This window comes from Patagioenas fasciata, chromosome 11 (genome assembly GCF_037038585.1).
Source record: "Patagioenas fasciata isolate bPatFas1 chromosome 11, bPatFas1.hap1, whole genome shotgun sequence".
Lineage (NCBI taxonomy): Eukaryota > Metazoa > Chordata > Aves > Columbiformes > Columbidae > Patagioenas > Patagioenas fasciata.
The window spans coordinates 5391031-5413868 of NC_092530.1; the positions used below are offsets into that span (position 1 = coordinate 5391031).

A 22838-nucleotide genomic window follows, 5' to 3' on the forward strand; every position below is an offset into this window, starting at 1 on the left:
AAATGGGTACAGGCTTCTCCTGAAAGTTTGCCTTTGGAGCTTTAAAATACAGACTCTGGAGTGAACAGTTATCACGGGGAGAAGAATCCTGACAGTTTGTACCATGACGGACACAGGTCTCACCTGAGAGTTTGTGTCCAGAGCTCCAAGACACAGACTCTGGAGTGAATGGTTATCAGGGAGGGAAGGCGTCTGAAAGTTTGCTTCGTGAAAGGGTACAGGCACCTGGAGAGAAGGTAACCAGCATTTTGCTTGGCATATTTCACCCATGCAGTAAATAATAGAGTGAACCTGCTACCAAATTCTTCAAGTTGCACTTCTCTTTAAGAAATCTAAACATTGCTCCGCAGTAAGCAGAACCCTAAATTACTCCCATGTCACCACAGGACTTGCTTTTCAAGGCCCAGGACAGTGTTGCGGGCAGTGCTGTGGGGGCATAGCATATGTTTCCAGTCATCTGGTGGTGACTTCCACCATTGTAAGCACAGAGCTCTTGCCGTGGCGGGTTCGTGGCAGTGTGATATAGTCAATTGTCAGGCCTCTCCATATTTATACTTTAGTCATCACCTCCCGTACCACACAGGCTTTGACTGCTTGGCTCACTTGATTGTAGCGCATGTTGCACAATGGTGAATAACCTGTGCAACAGCATCCATGGTTGAGTCCACCCCTCAATCCTGAGCTCATCTATGTGTTGCATCCCTTCCTCAATGACCTGAAGCACCATGGGCCCAATGGGCCATAAAGAATTCACCTTCATCTTGACAGTGCAAATCTACCTCAGCCACTTTAATCTCGGCAGCTCGATCCCCCAGCTGGTTGTTCGGATCGGGTTCTTCAGTGGACCGACTCCTGGGCACTTGGGCTTCTACGTGGTGCACTCTCACAGGCAGGTTCTCTAGTCGAGCAGCAATATCTCACCAGGATCCAGCAGCCCAGATGGGTTGGGCTCTGCACTGCCAGCAGCCCCGCGTTCATTGCTGGAACCAGCACCATGGGGCATTTCCCTCCATCCATGAGGCAAAACAGAGATGAAGCTTCTTAGATGCTGGGGTCTCTTCAGCCCTTGTCAGGATGGCAGGTGCTGGGTCTGGTGGGGCCTCTTCCCCACAGCGGGAGCTGTGGCCCACGGTACAGCAGAGGCCACAATGGTCGGACGCAGTCAGCGGTGGCAGCGAGAAGCTGGATGGCCCATGGCTGTGTTTCAGCGGCACGGCCCGGGATACTGACTGTGTGAGCGGGTGGTGCCGTGGAGACACGGGGTCTAGAACATGAGGGTGGCCGGGGGACGGGAGGGGTGGCAGAAAGGAAGCGGCCCCGGACCTGGGCCGGGAGCTACTCGAGTTCAGGGTAGCCCTGACATGCCCCATGTCTGAGCTCGGCCTGACCACCTGCAGAGCCGCCTTCTGCTCACATCACTCTTCACCACCATTGGTCGGGAGGGCTGTCAGTCTCCTGCCTTGAGGTGATGCTGCCTGGGACTGGCTGCCTGGGCTGTCACTCTGCCCTGATTTGGGGCCCACCTTGCCCTGAGGCACTGTTTCCTCTGATTGGCTGTCTGGGATTTCCCCCTGGCTCCTCCCATCAAATGACTGATCAGGTCATTTGTCAATCATCCGTGTGCCACTGTCCCACCAGGCACTGTTGGTGCAGCCAGCACTACCTGTCCCTAAACACTGCCCAGCTTGTTCAAATCTTGCCACCTTTCCTGCAGGCCTCAAAGCTTGATTGGCTGGTTACATATTAATCACAAGAATTTCCCTGCCTCCTCAAGTGTGATTGACTGTCCTGGCTCCACTGACTCCCCATAGACTTCTGGTTGGTTGTTGCCAGGCAACGAGCTCCACATAAAATGAAACTGTGGGCTCTGAACAAAGGCCATGGGTGATAAAAAACATGTTGGGACCCTAAACATGAGGATTTGGCCCCAAGAAGGAGGCTCTGGGCACTCAAAGGACAGGCAGATGCTACAAATGGCACTTTGGGCCCTGAACATGAGGCGACCCTCTTGGTTTCGACCCGAGCTGGGTTTGGTGCCCGTGATCCCATGGAACAGACACCTGTGCTGTCCAGAGTGGCCACAGAACAGACGGAGCCCAAAGCCACAGACTCTATGAGCTCAGTGGGGAGTTGTGACATTTCATGGATGTTTTGCAGGGGCCACCCATGGACTGAGGGAAACTCCTCTGTGTGACATCAAAGGGTGGTTGATGAGGACGTATTGGATTGTGTGGGACCTGAGCCTGACGTCCATGGGGTGCAACAAGAGGTGGAGAGAGGACTGTCGTGGTCACGACACCACTTGCGTGGAGCTCCAGAGGCTGCAGGGGGATTTCTGCTCCACCAGGGACAAGCACAAGCCCATGGCCCATTCAAATCTGTCACCTACTCATCACCAGTGACCTCACCAGCAACTGCACAGCAGGAGTATCCTCACTGCCAACACTCGGCTTTTTGCTCCGTCTCCACCTCTGCCCCACATCTCCCTGTGCTCTCCTCCCTCCCAGACACCTTTCCCACCTCCTCCAGGTCCCACCAATGCCTCTCTCTGTCTCTGTGTTTGTGTGCCAGTTGTCACGTCAGAAGCATTGTCCCAGCCAGGTCACTGCATCTCTTTCTCTTCTTCCTCTACTGCCATCATGACTGTACCAGCTGCCTGATGTGTTTTTTGACCTCATGGACTCTCTTGTCCTGTCTCCCTTCCTCTGTTAAATCCTGTTCCTGCAAAAGAAGAGACACGCAGTCACTGTCCCCTCTGTGGCCTCTTACCTGGACCTTCCAGAGCTGGACGGCTGGTGGGAACTGTCATCATCAACCAAGGCTCTGTGTGAAGTCTTGTCCTGGCACAGGAACAGCTCTGGTTGTGCTTGGTGAGCACCATGCTGCCTGAAGGAGAACAGCAACACTTGCAGTGACTCCTGGGCAATGTCCAGGATGGTTTGAAGGCAGGTTGGCAGCAGACGCTGAGGCCATGCTCAGGGTGGCCACATCTGGCTCCTCCCAGCAGGATTTTGGAAAGCCCCTTCCCAGCTGTGAGCACCAGACCAAGGGCACAGAACAGAAACAGCCCCCACCCCCAAGGGCCACAGCCCCCAACTGGCCTTTGTCCCCAAACTGTGAAAACTTCCAAACGGGTTCTCTCTCTACCTGAAATATCTTCAGTTTTAAGAAAAAAAATAATGTGTACTTGTGAATGAGGAGAGACCAGCGTCAAGACCAAGGTCAGGACCAGGACCAGGGTTGTTGCAGGCACAGGAGCAGGAGTCTCTCAGCACGGACAAGCCAAGGAGGACCTGTAGCCCTCACCTGTAGCCCTCCCAGTGCTCAGCCCAGGGACAGCCCCACAACCAGGGCAGAAGGAACAACAGTGACAAGTAGCAGTATACAGGGATGGGGAGAAGAAGAAGGGCAAGACGGAGGACAGAGGGATGGACAGACACGGGCAAGGTAAGAGAGCGGGACAGGGTCAGACAGAAAAGGCATCAGGAGAGCAGAGTGACACAGAAATGGGACAGGGAGCAGGACAGAGGGACAGAGGGGAAAAGTGGAGAGGGAAGGGAGAGAGAAAGGGAGAGGCAGGCACAGACAGTGGGACACAGAGAAGGATAGGAAACAATGCAGCGAGTCTGAGAAGCAGAGGTTGTGGAGGACACAGAGACGGGGAAGGACAGAAATCATGATGGCATCTGGGATAGAGACAGAGGATGAGCAGGAGGAGATGGGGAGCAGGATGGAGGCTCAGAGGGGAGGGAGAAGTCTGAGCAAGGGAGATGGGCAGAGACAGGGGATGGGCTGCAGGGGAAAGAAATAAGACCAGGAAGCAGGACACAGTGGTAGAAAAAAGAGAAGGACAGGGAGTAGGAGAGAGATGTGGAGAAAGAAAAAAATAGCAACAGGCTGTAGGACAGATAGGGAGGAATTGTAAAATACAGATGGGGAGTCAGAGAACAAAGAAAATAGTGATGGGCTAAAGACAGAGAAGGGGAAATTACAAAACAGGGGCAGGGGGGCCAGCCGGAGAGCAATGGATAGAGACCAAAAATAGCAATTATGGGCAACTGCTGCCATTTCTTGAACTCTCCCCAGAAACTGCATTGCCAGGAGCTTCAGAAATGTGCTGCCTGCAGAACCCCTGCCCTGGGCTCAGTCTTGCATCCTGATACTGGTGATGAGCATCACCTTGCAGAGTGGCCATGACTGGGGAAAGAAAGCCCAGCTGAGAGGAAAAAACTCACACTACTTTTTTTCTTCTTGGTTTTGTTTTAAGAAAAAATTATATTTAACCTCCAAATACAACTGTCAAGGAAGAAGGACCCAGGCACACCCGGTTGAACACATTTAAAGCCTGAACCCATTCAACAGCTGCTCAAACCACCGCTCACTCCCAATGAGCACACTCCAGCGCTGTAGGTACAGGCAGCTGCCCTGTTTCTTGAACACTCCCCAGGAACAGCAGCAGCACCAGGCAGCTCAAAAACCCAGACTTCCTGAAAAACCTTGAGCACAGCTTAATTCTGGACAATTTTTCCTCATAAAGCACCGGGTACCGTGGTGTGCAGGGTCAGTGGTGCCACTGAACATGGCAGTGGCAGCAGGTCAGCCTGTGCTGCTGCCCCAGCCCCTGGGTGACCCGTCCCCACACCACTGTGGGACCTGTCTGGGTGCAAAGGTCACACCACCATCTGCCACAGTGACACCAGTGCAGAGCAGGGCCCCAACCGTGTCCTGTATCCACTACAAGTTCTCCTCCAAAGTCAGCTGTGATACAGTGACTTTCCATGGCCTCAACATTGCCCTGGGCAACCTGAAGCAACAAATCATGAGTCATGAGAAGCTGAAGGTGGCCAACTGTGGCCTGCAGATCACCAACACCCAGACCAAAAAAGGTGCGTGAGGGTGTCAGGGACGGCCCAGCTGGCGGTGTCACAGACCACCTGTGGTGGCTGCAGCTGCAGGAATCAGGCTCTGCTCTTTGTGGCTTGTCCCCATGTAGCATAAGTCAGCCAGGAGACCATCCAGCCAATGTGCAGGGGCACCGGCAGGGCAAGCAGCATGGGCGACTAAGGGGGTGGGGTGTGATTGATCGGTGGCTGTGACTTGTGCTGGGGCCTCACAGAGCTGCTCTTTTGTAGCTGCTGTTTTGACAGCTCCCTTCAGATCCATGTTTTAGATGTGTAGAAGAATGTGTGGTTGATGTGCGACATAGAAAACTTTGGTTTCCTGGAGTTCTTCTAGGTAAAATGTGGGAGGATATCTTATAAAAACAAATGTGTCAGATTTCTTTGAAGTGTGGACAAGAAAGCTGAAAGTCCTGGAAATAGAATAGATGGTTAATTTGAAGCAAGAAAAGTGGGTTTAGTGATTTAATTTGGTCTTCAGCTGATTTTACTCCACTGCATTGGAAAACTGTTTTTGTGGCTGTTGCAGAAACTGCTCACAGGCAACATTTTGGATCCAGTGTGTGTCTGTGAGCTATAATCTATGCAGAGCCTTTAAAGCAATCTTGCACATGAGTGTTTCCCGTGACTAAATTACACTTTGGAATTTTTGTTAATGTGACTTCTTTTCTACACCAAAGACACTATCATTTGATTGCTCTTGAGCCACATTTTATCATTCATTTCTAACTGTATTTTTTTTTTGGTGGTTGGGTTGGGTTGGGTTTTGCTTGTTTTGTTTGTTTGGGTTTTGTTGGTTGGTTGTGTTTTTTTGGTTGTGGTTTCGGGTTTTGTGTGTTTTGTTATTTGGTTGGTTGGTTTGTTTTGGTTGGTTTTGTGTTTTGTTGTTTTTGGTTTTTTTTTTCCCTGGTACTACATGTTAACCGTATCAGGGCACTACTGAAGATTTAGGGCCGAACATTTATGGCAAATATACATAAGAAATTTTCTTAAGAGGTCATAAATACTTTAAATCTAAGAAATGGTCCTTGATTCTCAGAGATAATAATGGTTTCATATTACTTAGTACAATATTTCTGTTTGGGAATCTTCTATCTTGAAAAATTTGCATGTGATGAAGGGCTTTGGGATGTGACTTTGGAGAAATAATAACACTTTCTAAGTTAGTTAAATCCTTACTTTTAAGCACAGGTCAGATTGACAAAAGCCCAGTAGCCAATTATTGGTCATCACTGGCAGTAAATCAAGTTTTGTGCTATAAGGGAATAGGAATCAAGAGGAAACAAGCATATATCAATCTGTAAAGATGGTCAATTTGGAGCACAGATGTCAACGTTTCTCTTCTGAAGGTCAATGAATTGTCACAAAATACTAAAAGAGGACTTATTCTTCTTTTTGCATCATACAGCTGTTGTGCATGTTCAAATTCATCTCGTCAGGCTTGCATAATTTATGAAGAAATGCGTTGGTTGCTGTCCTCATCTGTATGTTCTCATTCTAGGAGAGGTGCTGCCACTTGTAATCTTCTGCAGAGCCACCACAACCCTCAGTTCGGCACAGGTGTAGCCAACTCTGCCTTTTTGTGGAGTCACTGTTACTTTTCCTCTTATGCCTGAACTGTCAGTCCAGTAGTTTGTCATCTGGAGCAGAAAGAACACTCCGTATGTAGAAAAGCTGCTTTGATCTCCTAGACCTGTAGTTGGCAGCATCTCCCAGTTGTTTGCCTGGACCCATGTTCTGGTTGAGCTCCTTCTCCATCCAACAGTCCTAATACAGGCCCTTCTTGGCAGGCGGCTGTGTAATGGTTAAATTTTCCTTTGGAGAAAAGCTCAAGGGGGTTGTTTCAGGATAAGATTTCTGTAAAAGATTCTGGTTTTGTCATTAGTAGTCCTTTCTCCTGCAGTTTGAAACTTCTCTGGAGTCCAAAGAAAGCTTGATTTTTGGTTCCCTAGGTGGGAAGATCAGGAATTGTTTCAGCTCAATGATTTCTCAGTTTTCTGAAGAAGCATTCTGTCATTTGGAAATAGAAGTAAAGAGTTCATTTCATTGTTGAAATGATGTCTTCAGGTAGGGATGTTTTGGTCTACAATAGGTTCCTGCCTGTAGGAATAATACACTGAAAAATGGAGCATAAATTGTGTGTGATCACTGAGCCAAACCACCCTGATAGAGCTTGGCTAGATATGCAGCATCTTTGGTTTCCAAACCGTTGTTCTGATTTGGTCTGCAAAGGTAAGGGCTTTCAATATTTAAAACTGTAGGCAGATTACAGGGAATGGCTGCCGATAGAGCTTTAGACCATTTAATCTTATTCAACTTGTTTAAGTACAATATAAATCCATTCTCATGGAGAGGTCTTTGCATTTTAGGCTTAATCAGTCCAAGTGTCTCAGCTAGTTGTTTATTTTGTTTGTTCCTTATGCAAAAGATCAGAAGGTTTTCCTCCTCATCAAAAGACTAATGTGGTGTAAGCCAAGGCAAAGCACAGGGAGCTTCAGGCACACACTGTTTTCAAAAGGCTTTTCAAAGCTGTGTTAAGTAATTTCATTTGAGTCTCTCTGCTCTGCAGAAAGTGAATCAAAGGAATTCTTGCGCCTTTGGTTAATTCAAACTAGATAATTAATGAAGAGGGGAGATACCGCTTTATTTGGAGCCAATTCTGCCATGCTTGTGAAAACAAGCTCAAAAACCCCCAAAAATATCTGTGATCCAAATTCTAGCACTGCTGGTTTCTTTTGAATTTAAATGTAAAGCACCGGGCAGCTGAGAGTGTGGTGGTTGCTGGAATAAGCTCCAGGAAGCATTCAGAGGTGGTGGACACTCTTCTGTGTTCTGTCCCCCTTGAGCACTGGCAATGCAAGTGAATCATTTTCAGGTAACAGCTATGACAACAGTGGGGCAGAGTTTTCATGGTTTAGCTATGTGCCTGCTTTGCCGCAGGGGGAGCTGGTCAGCCTTTAGAATCTGCTTTGTGCAGGTGAGACTTGCTGTGTTTTTTTTTCCTCCAAAGATCTGTTGGTTTTGTAGCCTAACAGAAACAAGAACAATTTTAGACCAGGACTGAACCTCATTCATCACCTGACTATAGTGACATTTGGGGCCATTTTGCTGTTGACATTCAAACTATTTTAAAAATAAAAATTAAAAAAAAAAAAAATGCTGCTTATGTTTGATTATCAAACCTGAAGATTTCTTAAAATGTACTGTTGATGTGTTGAGATGATAAAAGTGTAATGCTACATATAAAATTTTGCTTTTGCTTTTGTAAAGGTATTCTCTGAATTGCTATGCAATTTCACATTACTATATGTTCTTACGAACTGACTAATTTTTGTTTTCTGTATTTATGTTGTTTTTAGAATACCTGGATGATAACACCCCGATTCCAAAGAACTCATCAGTAATTGTTAGAAGAGTCCCTGCTGGAGCAGTTAAAGCTCCTAGCAGAGCACGTATTCTGTGAGTATCCACAGAGCATTCTATTCTTCATGAGGGTTTTCAGGGGTTAACCTTTTTAATGAATATTTATTTACAGAGGCATTCAGATTGTATCTTGCTTGCTAAAGTTGCTGTTAGTTTTTGTTGGATTAGGGTACGATTTAATGTATCTGTCCCAAAGTAGACTTACAGTTTTAGGCCAACTGAACATGGGGTTTGAACTCCTATAGCATTAACTTTTCAGATTATTCTGCTGGGTTTGTTCTTGGGGTTGGTTGTTATGAGACCCAAATTGTAGATGCAGTTTTCTCTACATGGAGAGATTCCTTATTATACATGTTTCCTTTTATAGTAAAGACAGATACGCATTGTAGTGTAAACTTTGAATTTGTTCCCATGTTGGAAGAGTCTCATTCTCAGTGTTTGACTATTTTTTCCATTTCGGTGAGAGAGGTGGATATAGTGAGTATTCTTAGGCCCCAAATCTGGGTTTTTTGCATACTAGCTGTAGGGGAAAGACCAAGCGTTGCAAGCTGATGAACCATGCAGGCAAGAAGTTTCATTCACAAGTGGTTCCTTTTAGTTTCCTGAAGACAATGTCTATTTCAGGCAACAGGAAAAGAACAGTATCCTAAAGTGTATTGCCTTTTGTGCAAGTATGATGACATCATAATTAATCCTTTCCAAACATGAATGTCAGTAAGCAGTTTGGCACGTTACCCAATGTTACTAGTTATATTTCTAAGTCTGTTCTTACTCTGAGCTGATATCTGTGCTCCTGGTTTTGATTCTGTATTCCTAAGATTTATGGAGGGCAGAGAATTGGGTGTATAATTTGAAATTACAGATACTAAATGCAGTCATGACTATGGGATTATTGCTGTTGTTTCTATATTCATACAGTCCAGTTCCATGTCAACTATATTAGCATTGTTTGAATGGTTGTGGGTTCCAACCTTCTTAAAGATATGCGAGATATTGCTAGCAATATCTAGGTTTTGCTGTGTCTTTCTAGTTGTCCTGGTTTTGTTAAAAACAAGTTTCTTTTTTAGTGAATTTGCCTGTCAGCTAAAGCCTTCATGTTAGCTGCGTTTTCCTGGAGAACCCAACACATGTTTTGCTTAAACCTAGCAATGGAATGCAAACTTATTGATAAGCACGGATGGACATCTCGCGAGAGGGGCGACGAGAAAACTGATGACCGAGAGACTGACCAACAGTGTATAACATTCCATTCACGTGAATACTTCATATAAAGTGGGAGATCACGAGGATCTCGTCCCTTTTGCCCTTTTTTCCCTTTTTCCTCATGGCTGACATTAGGAGAGGACCTTGCTGGTCGTCCCTGTGAACTGAGGCCAGTGAGAGACTGAATCCAGCTCCGGTTGGCTGCAGAGTCTAATCCAGGACTTCGGGTGCTGGCTCTGCAGTTGCTGAGATTTACAAGATTGGTTTTGTATATTTTGTATTATTTTCTCTATTCTTATTAGTAGCGTTAGTAAAACATCTTTAAGTTTTCCAACTCTCTTCTCTCTGTCCTTCTTTCCCTCCCGATCGCCTGTCCTGAGTGGGAAGGGGGGAGAGGGAGGGGAAAAAGGGGGAAGTGGGGGGGAGAGGAGGTTAACAATACATCTGCCAGGGTTTGATTGTCACCCCGCAATCTTAACCCTCGACAGATAATTGGCGCCCAACGTGGGGCTCGAGAAAGGGGTAAATTTGGAGATTTTTGGCTTTTCTACTGCTCTGACGTACCTTTCAATTTTCTTGGCACGGTGCCAACTCATAAAGTTGTGATACTCGCGCGTCTGTTTGCTTTGGATATTATTTAGTGGTATTAAGGCAAAGTGAATTACATTGATTTAAAGATGTTATGGCAAAAGTTGTATCAGTTATTTTCTACATTGTGCTCGCTGATCCCATATCTGTGTTGGTGTTTCTTTCTGAATCGAAGTATTCATTATATAACAACAAGAAACTGGACAGCGGTCATGATGATTCTGTGTGGTTTGGCATTGGTTTATTTCATTATACTGCAGCCGCTAATGAATTTCTACTCGCTTCTGCTTTACCTTGAAAAACCTCCAGGAGAGATTAAAGAGCAGAATGGCTCTATATTTGCTAATTGGTCAAGCGAATCTTTAGAAAGGCTGACTAACAATACTTTTGTGTTTTCGCTAGGACAGTTTGCAAATGTTTTAGAGAACTTTGACTACCCTTGGAGCTTTGATAGAACTGTGATGGTGTTATCTGGTTTGCTGAATGTGTGTCAGTTTGTGTTACTGTTAAGAGAAATGAGGTTCAATAGGAGGTTTGCGTCTCTTTTTAGTCCTGAGATTTGCAGTGCGTCTTCGGAAGCTTTAGCAAAAAGCACTCCTGGCCGCTCGAGAAAAGGCAAAACAGCCAAAGCTGCTGCTGCAGCCACTGCCCCCCCAACTGCGGCTTCACAGGCTGAAGCTACAGCTCCTCCGCATTGCTCCTCTGCCAAGGTCGCTGCAGATAACGTTACTTCTCCAGCCTCAAAGGCTAACAAGGCAGCCCCCCCCGTCTTCACACACTGGGCACTGTTGCTGCTGTAACCACAGCAATCACTGTGACAGTCATTCAGACTCTGAAAATGAATCAAATGATGGTGAACCCATATCAGCATCAGTTGCTGGTTGTAAGAAAGTCACTAGAAAGACCACCCGTGCAGCAGGTGATGGCACAGGGCCAACATCAACCCAAGAGGCATCATCAGGACAGGGTGGAGATGAAGTGACCACCACTCGGTCCTTTTCTCCAGGTGAGCTGAGAGATCTGCGAAAAGACTTCAGTCGTCGTGAAGGCGAGAATATTTTAACCTGGCTGCTGCGATGCTGGGACAATGGGGCAGAAACAATTGAATTAGAAGGTGGTGAAGCCAGGCAGCTGGGATCTCTGTCAAAAGATTCCACCATTGATAGGGCAATTTCAAGAGAGTCTAATGCCGCTACTCTCTGGACCCGGCTCCTGGCAGCTATGAAAGTCAGATTTCCCTACAAGGAAGATTGTATATCCAAGTTAGGGAAATGGAATACTATGGAGAGAGGTATCCAGTTCCTGAGAGAATTAGCTGTGCGAGAGATCATCTATCTAGGACCAAACAGCCAAGAGGGGACAGACCCAGATGGAATCAATTGTACAAAATCTATGTGGCGCAGATTTGTACAAAGTGCACCACCTGCATATGCTAAGTCATTGGCAGGAATGGTCTGGTCGGCTAGAGGTGTACAAGAAATTAATGAAGTGATTGAGCAGCTCCAGTACTTTGAGGACAGCCTTGCTGGTTCTCTGCAGGCTTGTGTCTCCGCTGTGGAGAAACTGTGTGAAAAATGTGATGACCGGTTTGAAAAGCTGTTGCAAGAAATCAAAGAGCTCAGAGAAGTCTCGTACCATTCACGACCTGCACAAACCTATGTTTCAGCTGTTAGGAGAAGGCATTTCCAATCTCGAGAGAGAGGGCAGAGACAGCCCACAAAAAGAGGTTCACTGTGGTTCTTCCTACATGAGCAGGGAGAAAACATGAATAAGTGGCATGGAAGGCCTACCTCAGAACTTCAAGAACGAGTACGTGAGATAAAAGGAAAAACTCCTAGGAAGGTGGCTGCTCCAGTTTACAAAAGGAGCAGAAGAGATTCTGATGCTCTTGAAGGAACCTCTAATTCACACCCAGAGACTGTGCAAAACAGGAATTAGAGGTGCCCTGCCTCCAACCAGGTGGAGGAAAGGGATAACAGAGTTTATTGGACTGTACAAATACAATGGCCTGGTACAACACAACCCCAGGAGTACAAAGCTTTAGTGGACACTGGTGCCCAGTGCACAATAATTCCTTCTAACTATAAAGGAACGCAATCCATCAATATTGTTGGAGTGACTGGGGGATCCCAGGAGCTGACTGTTGTAGAGGCTGAAATGAGCCTAACTGGAAAAAACTGGCAAAAGCATCCCATTGTGACTGGTCCAGATGCTCCGTGCATCCTTGGTATAGACTACCTCAGGAGAGGGTATTTTAAGGACCCAAAAGGGTATAGGTGGGCATTTGGTATAGCAGCTGTGGACACTGAGAAAATTGAATAGCTGTCTGATTTGCCTGGTCTTTCAGATGACCCTTCTGTTGTAGGACTGCTGATGGTTGACGATCAGCAGGTGCCAATTGCTACCACGACGGTGCATCGCCTGCAATATCGCACCAATCGAGACTCTTTGATTCCTATCCAGAAGTTGATCCGTCAATTGGAAAGCCAGGGTGTGATCAGTAAGACTCGCTCACCTTTTAACAGCCCAATCTGGCCAGTGCGTAAGTCTAGTGGCGAGTAGAGACTAACTGTAGACTATCGTGGCCTGAATGAAGTTACACCACCACTGAGTGCTGCTGTGCCTGACATGCTAGAACTGCAATTTGAACTGGAGTCAAAGGCAGCCAAGTGGTATGCTACAATTGACATTGCTAATGCATTTTTCTCTATTCCTGTGGCAGCAGAGTGCAGGCCGCAGTTTGCTTTCACCTGGAGGGGCATCCAGTATACATGGAATCGCTTGCCCCAGGGGTGGAAACACAGCCCTACCATCTGCCATGGACTGATCCAGACCACGCTGGAGCAAGGTGAAGCTCCAGAACACTTGCAATATATTGATGACATCATCGTATGGGGCGACACAGCGAAAGAAGTCTTCGAGAAAGGTGAGAGAATAATTCATATTCTTTTGGATGCTGGTTTTGCCATAAAACGAAGCAAGGTCAAGGGACCTGCACGAGAGATCCAGTTTTTAGGAATAAAATGACAAGATGGCCGTCGTCAAATCCCAATGGATGTGATCAACAAAATTGCAGCAATGTCTCCACCTACTAATAAAAAGGAGACACAGACTTTCTTGGGCGTTGTAGGTTTTTGGAGAATGCATATTCCTGACTACAGCCACATTGTGAGCCCTCTCTATCGAGTGACTCGTAAAAAGAACCAATTTGAGTGGGGCCCTGAACGACAAGCCTTTGAACAAATTAAGCGTGAGATAACTCATGCGGTGGCCCTTGGACCAGTCCGAACTGGACTAGATGTTAAAAATGTGCTCTACACCACAGCCGGAGATAATGGACTTACCTGGAGCCTCTGGCAGAAAGCACCAGGAGAAACCCGAGGTCGACCCCTAGGTTCTTGGAGTCGAGGATACAAAGGATCTGGGGCCGACTATACTCCAACTGAAAAGGAGATACTAACAGCATATGAAGGAGTTCAAGCTGCTTCAGAAGTGATCGGCACTGAAGCACAGCTCCTCCTGCACCTCGACTGCCGGTGCTGAACTGGATGTTCAAAGGGACGGTTCCCTCTCCACATCATGCAACCGAAGTTACGTGGAGTAAATGGATTGCACTGATCACGCAACGAGCTCGAATTGGAAGTCCCAACCATCCAGGGATATTAGAAGTGATTACAGACTGGCCAGAAAGCAAAGACTTTGGGATGTCTCCAGATGAGGAGGAAGTAAAACGTGCTGAAGAAGGTCCACCATATAATACGCTTTCAGAGACTGATAAGCAGTATGCACTGTTCACAGATAGATCCTGTTGTCTTGTAGGAAAACATCGAAGGTGGAAAGCTGCTGCGTGGAGTCCCACACGACAAGTTACAGAAGCCACTGAAGGACAAGGTGAATCCAGTCAGTTTGCAGAAGTGAAAGCCATCCAGCTGGCTTTGGACATTGCTGAACGAGAGAAGTGGCCAATACTTTATCTCTATACTGACTCATGGATGGTAGCAAATGCCTTGTGGGGGTGGCTACGGCAATGGAAGAAAAGCAACTGGCAGCGCAGAGGTGAAACCATTCGGGCTGCCACACTTTCCCTCCCGATCGCCTGTCCTGAGTGGGAAGGGGGGAGAGGGAGGGGAAAAAGGGGGAAGTGGAGGGGAGAGGAGGTTAACAATACATCTGCCAGGGTTTGATTGTCACCCCGCAATCCTAACCCTCGACACTAGTGTTTATTCTCAATAAGTAAAGTAGACTGATGAGTTACAGGGTGTCTCAAACAAACAGGATCCTGGCACTCATGAACCATGTGCAAGCAAAAACCTCTGACTTATGTTGTTCTGCACGTGAACTCTGGGCATATTAGTGCAGTAATTGCTGCAGTGCTTTCAGGCACACCCTAGTGACCCCGAATGCCACAGCATCCTTGTTTTGGGGGTTAATTTAAATATGTATGCTTACTGCTGTCTTGTCCTGCATCCTCCATTCCTGATTGGGTGTTAATCTAAAGTTTTTCTTTGTGCTTCCTCATCTTCAGAAGGTCCATGGCTGTAATCGCAGCCTGGGGGTGTTCTGGCAGTGGCAGGAAACCTGAACCTTCCTGTTTGTACATAAATTCCCCAGCAAACTTTGAATTGCCTCTGCTCATGGGATGCTTTGGATGATGTGTGAATTATTTGTTAGCTATATCAATGGTTTTCAAATGTAATAAATATTTCCTAAAACATTGTGGCAATTTCAAGATTACCTTAAAGCAGATTCTGGAAATTAGGACGTTTGGTTTGGTTTGGTTTGGTTTGGTTTGGTTTGGTTTGGTTTGGTTTGGTTTGGTTATGTGGCTTCTAAACCACACACAATCCTAGGAACTCCTTTCAACTGACATTTCTACTCCTATTTTTAGTCAATACAGTATATGTAACATGTTTTGTATCTCAGCACTTTCATGGCTAAACATGGTAGATATCTGAGCACAGCACTTGAGCTTCCACAAAGAAATACTGTTCTAAAGGGGTTTTTGTTATTTCTTTGTCAGATGACTAATTTGCACTTTGAAGTGTCTGGACTGTCACTGTTGTTTCTTAGAAACTCAAGTACTGGTACCTATTTGTAATACTTGGGATATACAGATTGGCTGAAGTTACCTTCCTATTTTGGTGGTTGATTATTTAAGAACAAAAAACTAGAGTACAGACTTCATATTTCTGATACTTATGTAGCAGAGACAAAATATCTGAGCACTTCCTGTCACACTGTTGTGTTCTAGATCTGTAACTGTTAATTTGTAACAAAGTAGGAATGTGATTTTGGCTTGGGTTTTTATTAGTTGCACTGAATGTAGCAAGAGAGAACAGTTTATATGAATAATTTCCGCATTCACTAGACCTTCAGAACATAAAGTTTCTGATGTTCAGGTTTTATAATCTGTTTTCACTGCTTTATGTTGGGTCCAAGTGCTTGACTGATCACCTTTATTTTTCCTTCTAGAAGTCAAAAGGAGCTGGCAAGTGAAACATCAAAACCAGCACGTAAAAACACATTCTCTTTTTTTTTTTTTTTTCCTACACACTACACTGAATTCTAAACAATGTAGCCTTGTGTTAATTTTCCAAACATTAACATAATGTATTTTCCAGTAAAACATAGTCTGGGTTGTAAATCCAATGTATTTGACTCAGCAAGAAAGAGAGTGATTAATGCCATCATTTGCACAGGTCTGATGTGAATATTGGTGTTTGTGCCAAGCAACACAGTTTATTTCATATTGAATGTCCTAGAATATTTCCTGTGTGACTTTGTGTTGTACAGATAATGTCTGATCATTTTTAGATCATGTCGGTTCAAGGTTTGCACAGTTGAACATGGTGCCATAGTCTACATCTGTCTGTCTATAACTAGTAATATGTATGTTTGTTTGTATAGCTTGTTGTGTGTTTTCTGTTCCTTGCAATAAAAATTGTTTGCAGTGTAGTTTTTGAATTTAGATATTGTTGCTGCACAAAGTGGTATTCTGAAGTTCTGAATTTGATCTTTCCACTTCATCTGATGAAGCAGTATAGTTTAATAGTTTGTCTGTAAATGAAAATACCTAAAAGTCAGTGTACAGGGAACCTGCAGCAGGGAGCTCCTGATTCCCACCTGACTCCTCCAAAGGCCTCTCTTAAAAGTTAACACAAGTCAACAAAAGCTGCAGCCCCTCCCTCCTGGAGCACCACGTTGCAAGGCTCCCCTGGGACCACAGGAAGGTCCAGGCTACTTGTCCTGAGTGGTCAGGGCATCACTGGCAGGTGGCACCTGCCCGCCTGCTCAGGGCCACTCTTGGGTGCCTTCATGGCCCAAAATCCCTGGGGATGCCACAGGGCCACCCACTTTTTCCTCACAGAGGGCACCAGTTCCCAGGAGGCATGATCTAGTACATAGAGATGGGGTGGGGACATGCAGATGTGCTGGGGACACAGAGATTGGCTGGGACATGGAAATGGACTATGACATGGAGGTCTGCTGGGACACAGAGATAGACTGGGTCATGGAGATGGTGTGGAACATGGTGAAGGGCTGGGACTAGTCAGACCCAGCACAGGAGCAGGGAGGTAGGGGCATCTCCATCCCTGGAGACATGTCCTGGACATGCCACCCATGAGATACATGCCCCCAGCACAGACACCCACCCATGAGACACACAGGTGGGCCACAGGGACACCAGAGACACATGCACTCCCTCATGTCATCATTCCAGTTTTATTGGTGGAGCCAGGGCTGTGGTGGTGCACTGGTATGGTGGTGGTGGTGGCCAAGGCTTTGGGGGACACCAGTTTCACAGACTCCCAGTGCTGGGGTCAGTTCAGCAGCGGCAGCGTGTCCCCCGCCACCAGCTGCTCCTTCTGTACCGCTGGCATCGGCTCTGCTCATAGTGGCGGTGAGAGCGCCTCTGGTAGTGGCATTGGCCGCAGTGGCGGCTCTGGCTGTGGCTGTGACTCGTGATGATTCACAGTGCCACTCACTCACTCCCCACACTGGGCATTAAAACTCACCAACGGAGTGCCCCCTTTTGACTTTGGAGGCAAGAGATGACTGCACTAGCACTCCAAAGTAGCCTGTCAGATCATGACTGTGGTCACCGAGTGGATTGTGTGGCAGTTGCATATCCCCCTGAGATACAGAGCCTTCAGTGGGGCAGTTAATGGCTCTTTAGCAGCTTCTGTGTCCTGCTGTGCCTCTCCCAAAGTACACACCTAAGATGGTACCAAGGTGCTGTCAGTCACAGCCTCTCCTACCCCAGGGCAGGGTGACTTCACCTCCACCAGCTGGGGGGCAAGAGGGGTGAGGCCCTCAGTCAGTTGACAGGGTCCTCAACAAAGAAGGTGCCCAGAGAAGCTGAGAAGCTTCTGGGTCATGTTGTATTGTCCACAGCCACATCTGATCAGGCTAAGAAACCAGACCCCTGCCAAAGACCCCCTTGGAGTGGTCTTTTTGGAGCAACAGATCTGTGAAACGGAGCTCTCGCCTTAGACTGGGATGTGGTTTAAGGAGACTTCCCAGGATTAAGACCTCCTCACCTCCTCCTGGTTGTTTTTCTCTACTGGATATATCCTGGAATGAGTCCTTTCCTACCCCAGGCAAGTGATTCCTTGCCTACCCCAGGCAAGTGAGAGCCCTCGCCTGACCCAGGTGAGTAATTATTTCTTCTGGGTACTCATGAGTGAGAGGCCTCTAGTTTTGTTTCTTGTGAGTGAACGTATGCACGTTGTTGATCCTCATTATTCTTCAGTTGCAAATAATCTCCTCAACTGATATCCGAACCTGAATTTTATGTTGTTGAAATGCTAAATAAATGTATATATCCTGTTTCTAGCTTATTGGCTATACTTTTCTGGCTAGAATAAAGTCTGCTTTGGGATTTGTTGTCCACCTTTTGGGGTGCCTCCTTGACACCCACAGTGCTGTCCAGGCTCCATGGCTACTGGCTGGCCCCAGACACAGGAGGAGGGCGGCTGTCCCACTGCAGAACCAGCCCCACGTCACCACCACCATGTGCTGGCGGGTCACTGGTCACTGCTCCAGTGCAGGTGATGCAGGAGGAGCCCCTGGGCCGGCTGACAGCCCTGGGTGTCCGGCAGAAGGAGGCATCACAGGGAGAGACATGCCGGTTGCAGTGCCAGTGGTGGTGGTGCCAGTTTGCTTGTGTGTGCAGCTTTTACTTTCCCAATTAAACTGTCAGCCAGTGAGTTTTCTCAGTTTTACTCTTCTGATTCTCTGCCCCATCCTGCTGGGGGAGGAGTGAGCAAGTGGCACTGTGGGGCACAGGTGCCAGCTGGGGTTAAACGGTGACACTGCTCCTCAGTGGAGCTCCAGAGGCTGCAGGGGAATTTCTGCTCCACCAGGGACCAGCACAAGCCAGTGGCCTGTTCATGTCTGTCACCTACTCTGGGGCCTGTGACCTCACCAGCCTCTGCACAGGCCAGGGGCTGCTCCTGGTCTGAGCACCTGCTCAGCCACCAGCACGTGCAGCCAGCTCGTCCTCCCTGCCAACACCCGGCTTTTTGCTCTCTCTCCACCTCTGTCCCCCATCTCCCCTTGCTCTCCTCCTCTCCAGGCAACTTTCTCACCTCCTCCAGGACCCATCAATGCCTTTGTCTGTCTCTGTGTTTATGTGGCAGATATACTGAATATATACGCGGACAACTCCATACACTTTCAGTTGTGCAGTCACATACAGCTGTGTGCATCAGGTATAAAGCAATTAGAAACATGTTTGCATTATGGTCAAACTCATGAAGCCACAGACTCTCCTTCTTTAACTGTCGAAGTTCTTTGGTAGCATTTTTCTTATAGACCCACAGGTAAGTATTTTTCTTCATGAGGTTTTGAAGAGTCTTCAAAGTTGTGTCCATGTTGCAAGACTTTCAGTTCTGACTTCTTCTTTGCTGAAGCTTTCAACATGCACACACATGATTGTGCATCTACACATGGGCACAAGCCTTTCCACAAACAGGAACAAGTGTGAAAACACACCAGCACCCATACACTTACATGCCCAACTAAATGCCCATATGTCTGCAAAAGCAGACATGAAGGCATATGCTTGCAAAAACATACATTTATCCATGAGGATCACCCTCACATTTATGTGTGTGAAGCCATTTAGACAGAATCCCAGAGTATCAGGGGTTGAAGGGCCCTGGAAAGCTCATCCAGTGCAATCCCCCCATGGAGCAGGAACACCCAGCTGAGGTTCCACAGGAAGGTGTCCAGGCGGGTTTGAATGTCTGCACAGAAGGAGACTCCACAACCTCCCTGGGCAGCCTGGGCCAGGCTCTGACACCCTCACCCCGAACAAGTTTCTTCTCATATTTCAGTGGAACCTCCTGTGTTCCAGTTTGCACCCACTGCCCCTTGCCCTGTCACTGGTTGTCACCCAGAAGAGCCTGGCTCCATCCTCCTGACACTGCCCCTTTCCATATTGATCCCCATGAATGAGTCCCCCCTCAGTCTCCTCTTCTCCAAGCCAAGCACACAGAGACAGACAAAGGCATTGATGGGTCCTGGAGGAGGTGAGAAAGTTGCCTGGAGAGGAGGAGAGCAAGGGGAGATGGGGGACAGAGGTGGAGAGAGAGCAAAAAGCCGGGTGTTGGCAGGGAGGACGAGCTGGCTGCAGGTGCTGGTGGCTGAGCAGGTGCTCAGACCAGGAGCAGCCCCTGGCTTGTGCAGAGGCTGTATGCACAATCACAAACTTACAGGTGTGAGGTGGTGGCAGCTTTTTGTTAACGAGAGGCAGCAAGGAGCGCGGTGCCACCGCCCCACGTGGCAGCCCCGCAGTGCCGGTACGGGCGGACGAGAGCCCGGAGCGCGGGGGCGACCGTGACAGCGGAGATGGAGCTGCAGTGCCGGTCTTTAGTCACCAGGTGGCAGCAGCGAGCACAAATAGGGAATGCGGCCGCGCATGCGCAGTTTAGCGCTGCTATGCCTGATGCCATTCAGTGCCGTTCACAGAGGCCACTGCGCACGCGCCGGGTCTGAGCTGCAGTACCGAGTTGTGCTCACCAGGGGGCAGTACAGACGGTGGTCACAGCAACCCGCTGCGCATGCGCTGTTTTGCGGCTGTAGTACCGCACTGCACGCAGCAGGGGGCAGCAGACGCACGGAAACGGGACCCGAGCCGCGCTCAGAGCGGACCTGTCACCGGGCGGCACAAGCGGGGCGACACCGAGCTCGCACAGGCTGCGAGCAGCAGGAGTGCGGCTTGCTAAGTAGGCAGCAACACAGAATATGCCTTTTACAGCCTCCGTGTCCCTGGAGCTGCAGTCGTCGTGGCTCTCAGTACCCTGTCCATAGCCTTAACCCTATAACTAACCCTAAACATAATCGCACCCAGCGACTGAGGCTCAGGTCCCCGTGTCCCTGAGTTGCCCAGCAGAGAAAGGTGTGCCTTTGGTGCAGTGCCGTGCTCTCCTTGGTGTGCCTCTTGCAGCCCCAGTGTCCCTGGAGCTGTAGCCTTTGTGGCTCTCAGAACACCTAGCCCAAATCCTAACTGCAAATTTAGCCTTAACCCTCACGGCACTCCTAATCGCATCTAGCAACTTGGGCTCAGGTCCCACATGTGTGCAAGGCCCAGATGAGAAAGCCGCGCAGCGAGCATAGTTGTTGCAATAATGTGCTCCCCTTGTTGTGACTTTTGCAGCCCCAGTGTCCCTGGAGATGCCAGCTTAGTGGCTCTGGGAAGCCTAATACAAAGTCTAAATGTTAACCTAATGGCAAACTGGTTCTTTGGATCAGGACCCCATGTTAATGAGTGGCCCGGATGATAGTGGTGTGGAGGGAGCATAGCTGGTGCAGTGCTGTGCTCCCCTTAGCATGCCTATTGCAGCACCAGTGTCACTGGAGTTGTAGGATTTGTGGCTCTCAGAACCGTAGCAGGGTGCGGGTCCTCACCTGAGTGAGTGGCCCAGCTGAGGAGGGTGTGCAGGAAGCAATGTTGGTGCGGTGCTGTGCTGTCCTTGGCATGTCTTCTGCAGCCCCAGGGTCCCTGGAGCTGCAGCCTGCCCAGGTATCTGTGAGGGGAGAGTGGTTGTTGCTCCATGCTGGTGATCGGCATCTCCACGGCGGCTGCCAGGGCTCTCTGATGGGGGGGCCTCCTCATGCCCAGAGGCCATTGTGACGGGGGTGACGGTGGGTACCCTGGGGGTAACCTCTTCCTTGCCGTTGCCAAGCTCCAGCACCTCCTTGCCTCTAGCGCTGCAAAAAGCTGAGCTGGCATCCTCCACCCTGCTGCAGCCAAGGCAGGGGCAGGTAAGGCCAAGTTGCTCAGCCATGGTCTTTCTCCTTGTTGAATGTCTGCTGCTGACTTAGGCACCTGGTCTTTGTGTTTCAGGCTTTCTGTTCTCACCAGCCAACACCTTGAGCTATTTTCTACTCAGTTTTGCCACTGTCTTTTCTCCTCCTTTAGCCTTCCATTGCAATCTTGGGATTTTCAGTTTTCTGAAGTGGCTCTGATTGGTATCAATACTCTTGTAGACCTTGTTGTAAACCCTTGGCTTGTTTCTTGCCCTCCAGCTTCCCTTCCCATCCTCTGCTCCCTTCTCCTTAAAGCCTCTTTGCATCATTTCTGAAGACTAGAATATTTGGATCTTGATGGCTTTCTGCAGGGATTCACTTTTAAGATCAAATCTTTCCTTCCTAAAATTCAGCAGCCTTGCGGTAACCCTGATGCTGCTGTGCCCAAGTTTGCTGCCACCTCCCTGCCAGAGAAGCCAGCTAGCAGCTGGTGGGGCTGAGGGACCAGCTGGCTGTTGTGTCCCTTCTCCTGGGCTGCAGAACAGGCAGGGGAGTTACCATGGAGTGCCTGTGATTTAACCTTGGCTCTCCTTCAGCGACCTGTTTGTGCAGACAGGTGTGATGCCCTGCAAACACTTAGGAACAGCTTTATTGTGTCCTTTGGTGGCCTCCCCAGATCCTGCAGCCCGCTCTGCACCATGCTGGCAGCCACCGTGGCTACGTACCCCTCATTGTCCCTGCGAAGCTGACCATGTTCCCTGCTTCACCACTTGCTTCCACCTTTGATCTTGGCTCTGAAATGTTTGGTGGCCATCTGCCTCAAGCTGGCTTTTTGAAATGGCAGCAAGTTAATTGTACTGTTAAAATGCAATGCTTGCAGATAAAAGGGCTGGGTGAGGACCTGCTACTTACTCCCTATGTGGCTACTGCCACAACCAGGGGGTACTCCTTTCCACTTTACCTCCCAGGTCAGGCATGCAAATACTGTCATCTTTCACCAGCACTTGCAAGAAAATCCCCTTCACCCAAAGCAGTGCATATTTTTCTGCAGACTGAGTTTGTTTTCTGTGCATGCACAGACCCAGCCTTACAGAGACCCCAGCACCTGCAAGGGTCCCAGGGCAGTGCTGGCCCCAGGCACCACCAGCATCACCTGGGAGCTGCAACCAGGAGCAGCACCGGCACAGGCTGGGCCGGGCCCTGGCAGCTGGCTGGGTGCGACATCTCCCACCCGTATTTCCCGCAGGCACCAGTGCTGAGCGGGCGCAGCTGTGGCAGGGCCGTGGGCAGGGGATTGCTGCCTGCTCCGGCACAAGAGCTTGTGCCCAGGAGAGCCCAAGGATGAGCGGTAGCGCACACCCACGTTGCCTTCTTCCGGGTCAGCTGGTCCAAAAGCCGAGTGAGCAGTGCCACGGTTCTCCAGGCTGGGCTTGTTCATGGAATATATTCGCTGCTCCCCAGGGCCTTTGG

General features: G+C 48.4%; 1 protein-coding gene across 1 annotated transcript; it reads left to right on the plus strand.

The window, feature by feature from the left end:
- Positions 1-4579: 4579 nt before the first annotated feature.
- LOC136106447 (E3 ubiquitin-protein ligase RBBP6-like) lies at positions 4580-8361 on the plus strand. The gene is made up of 2 exons (XM_065846779.1): positions 4580-4886; positions 8258-8361. The coding sequence occupies exons 1-2, from the start codon at positions 4580-4582 to the stop codon at positions 8359-8361; spliced, it is 411 nt and encodes a 136-aa protein (XP_065702851.1).
- Positions 8362-22838: the final 14477 nt, after the last annotated feature.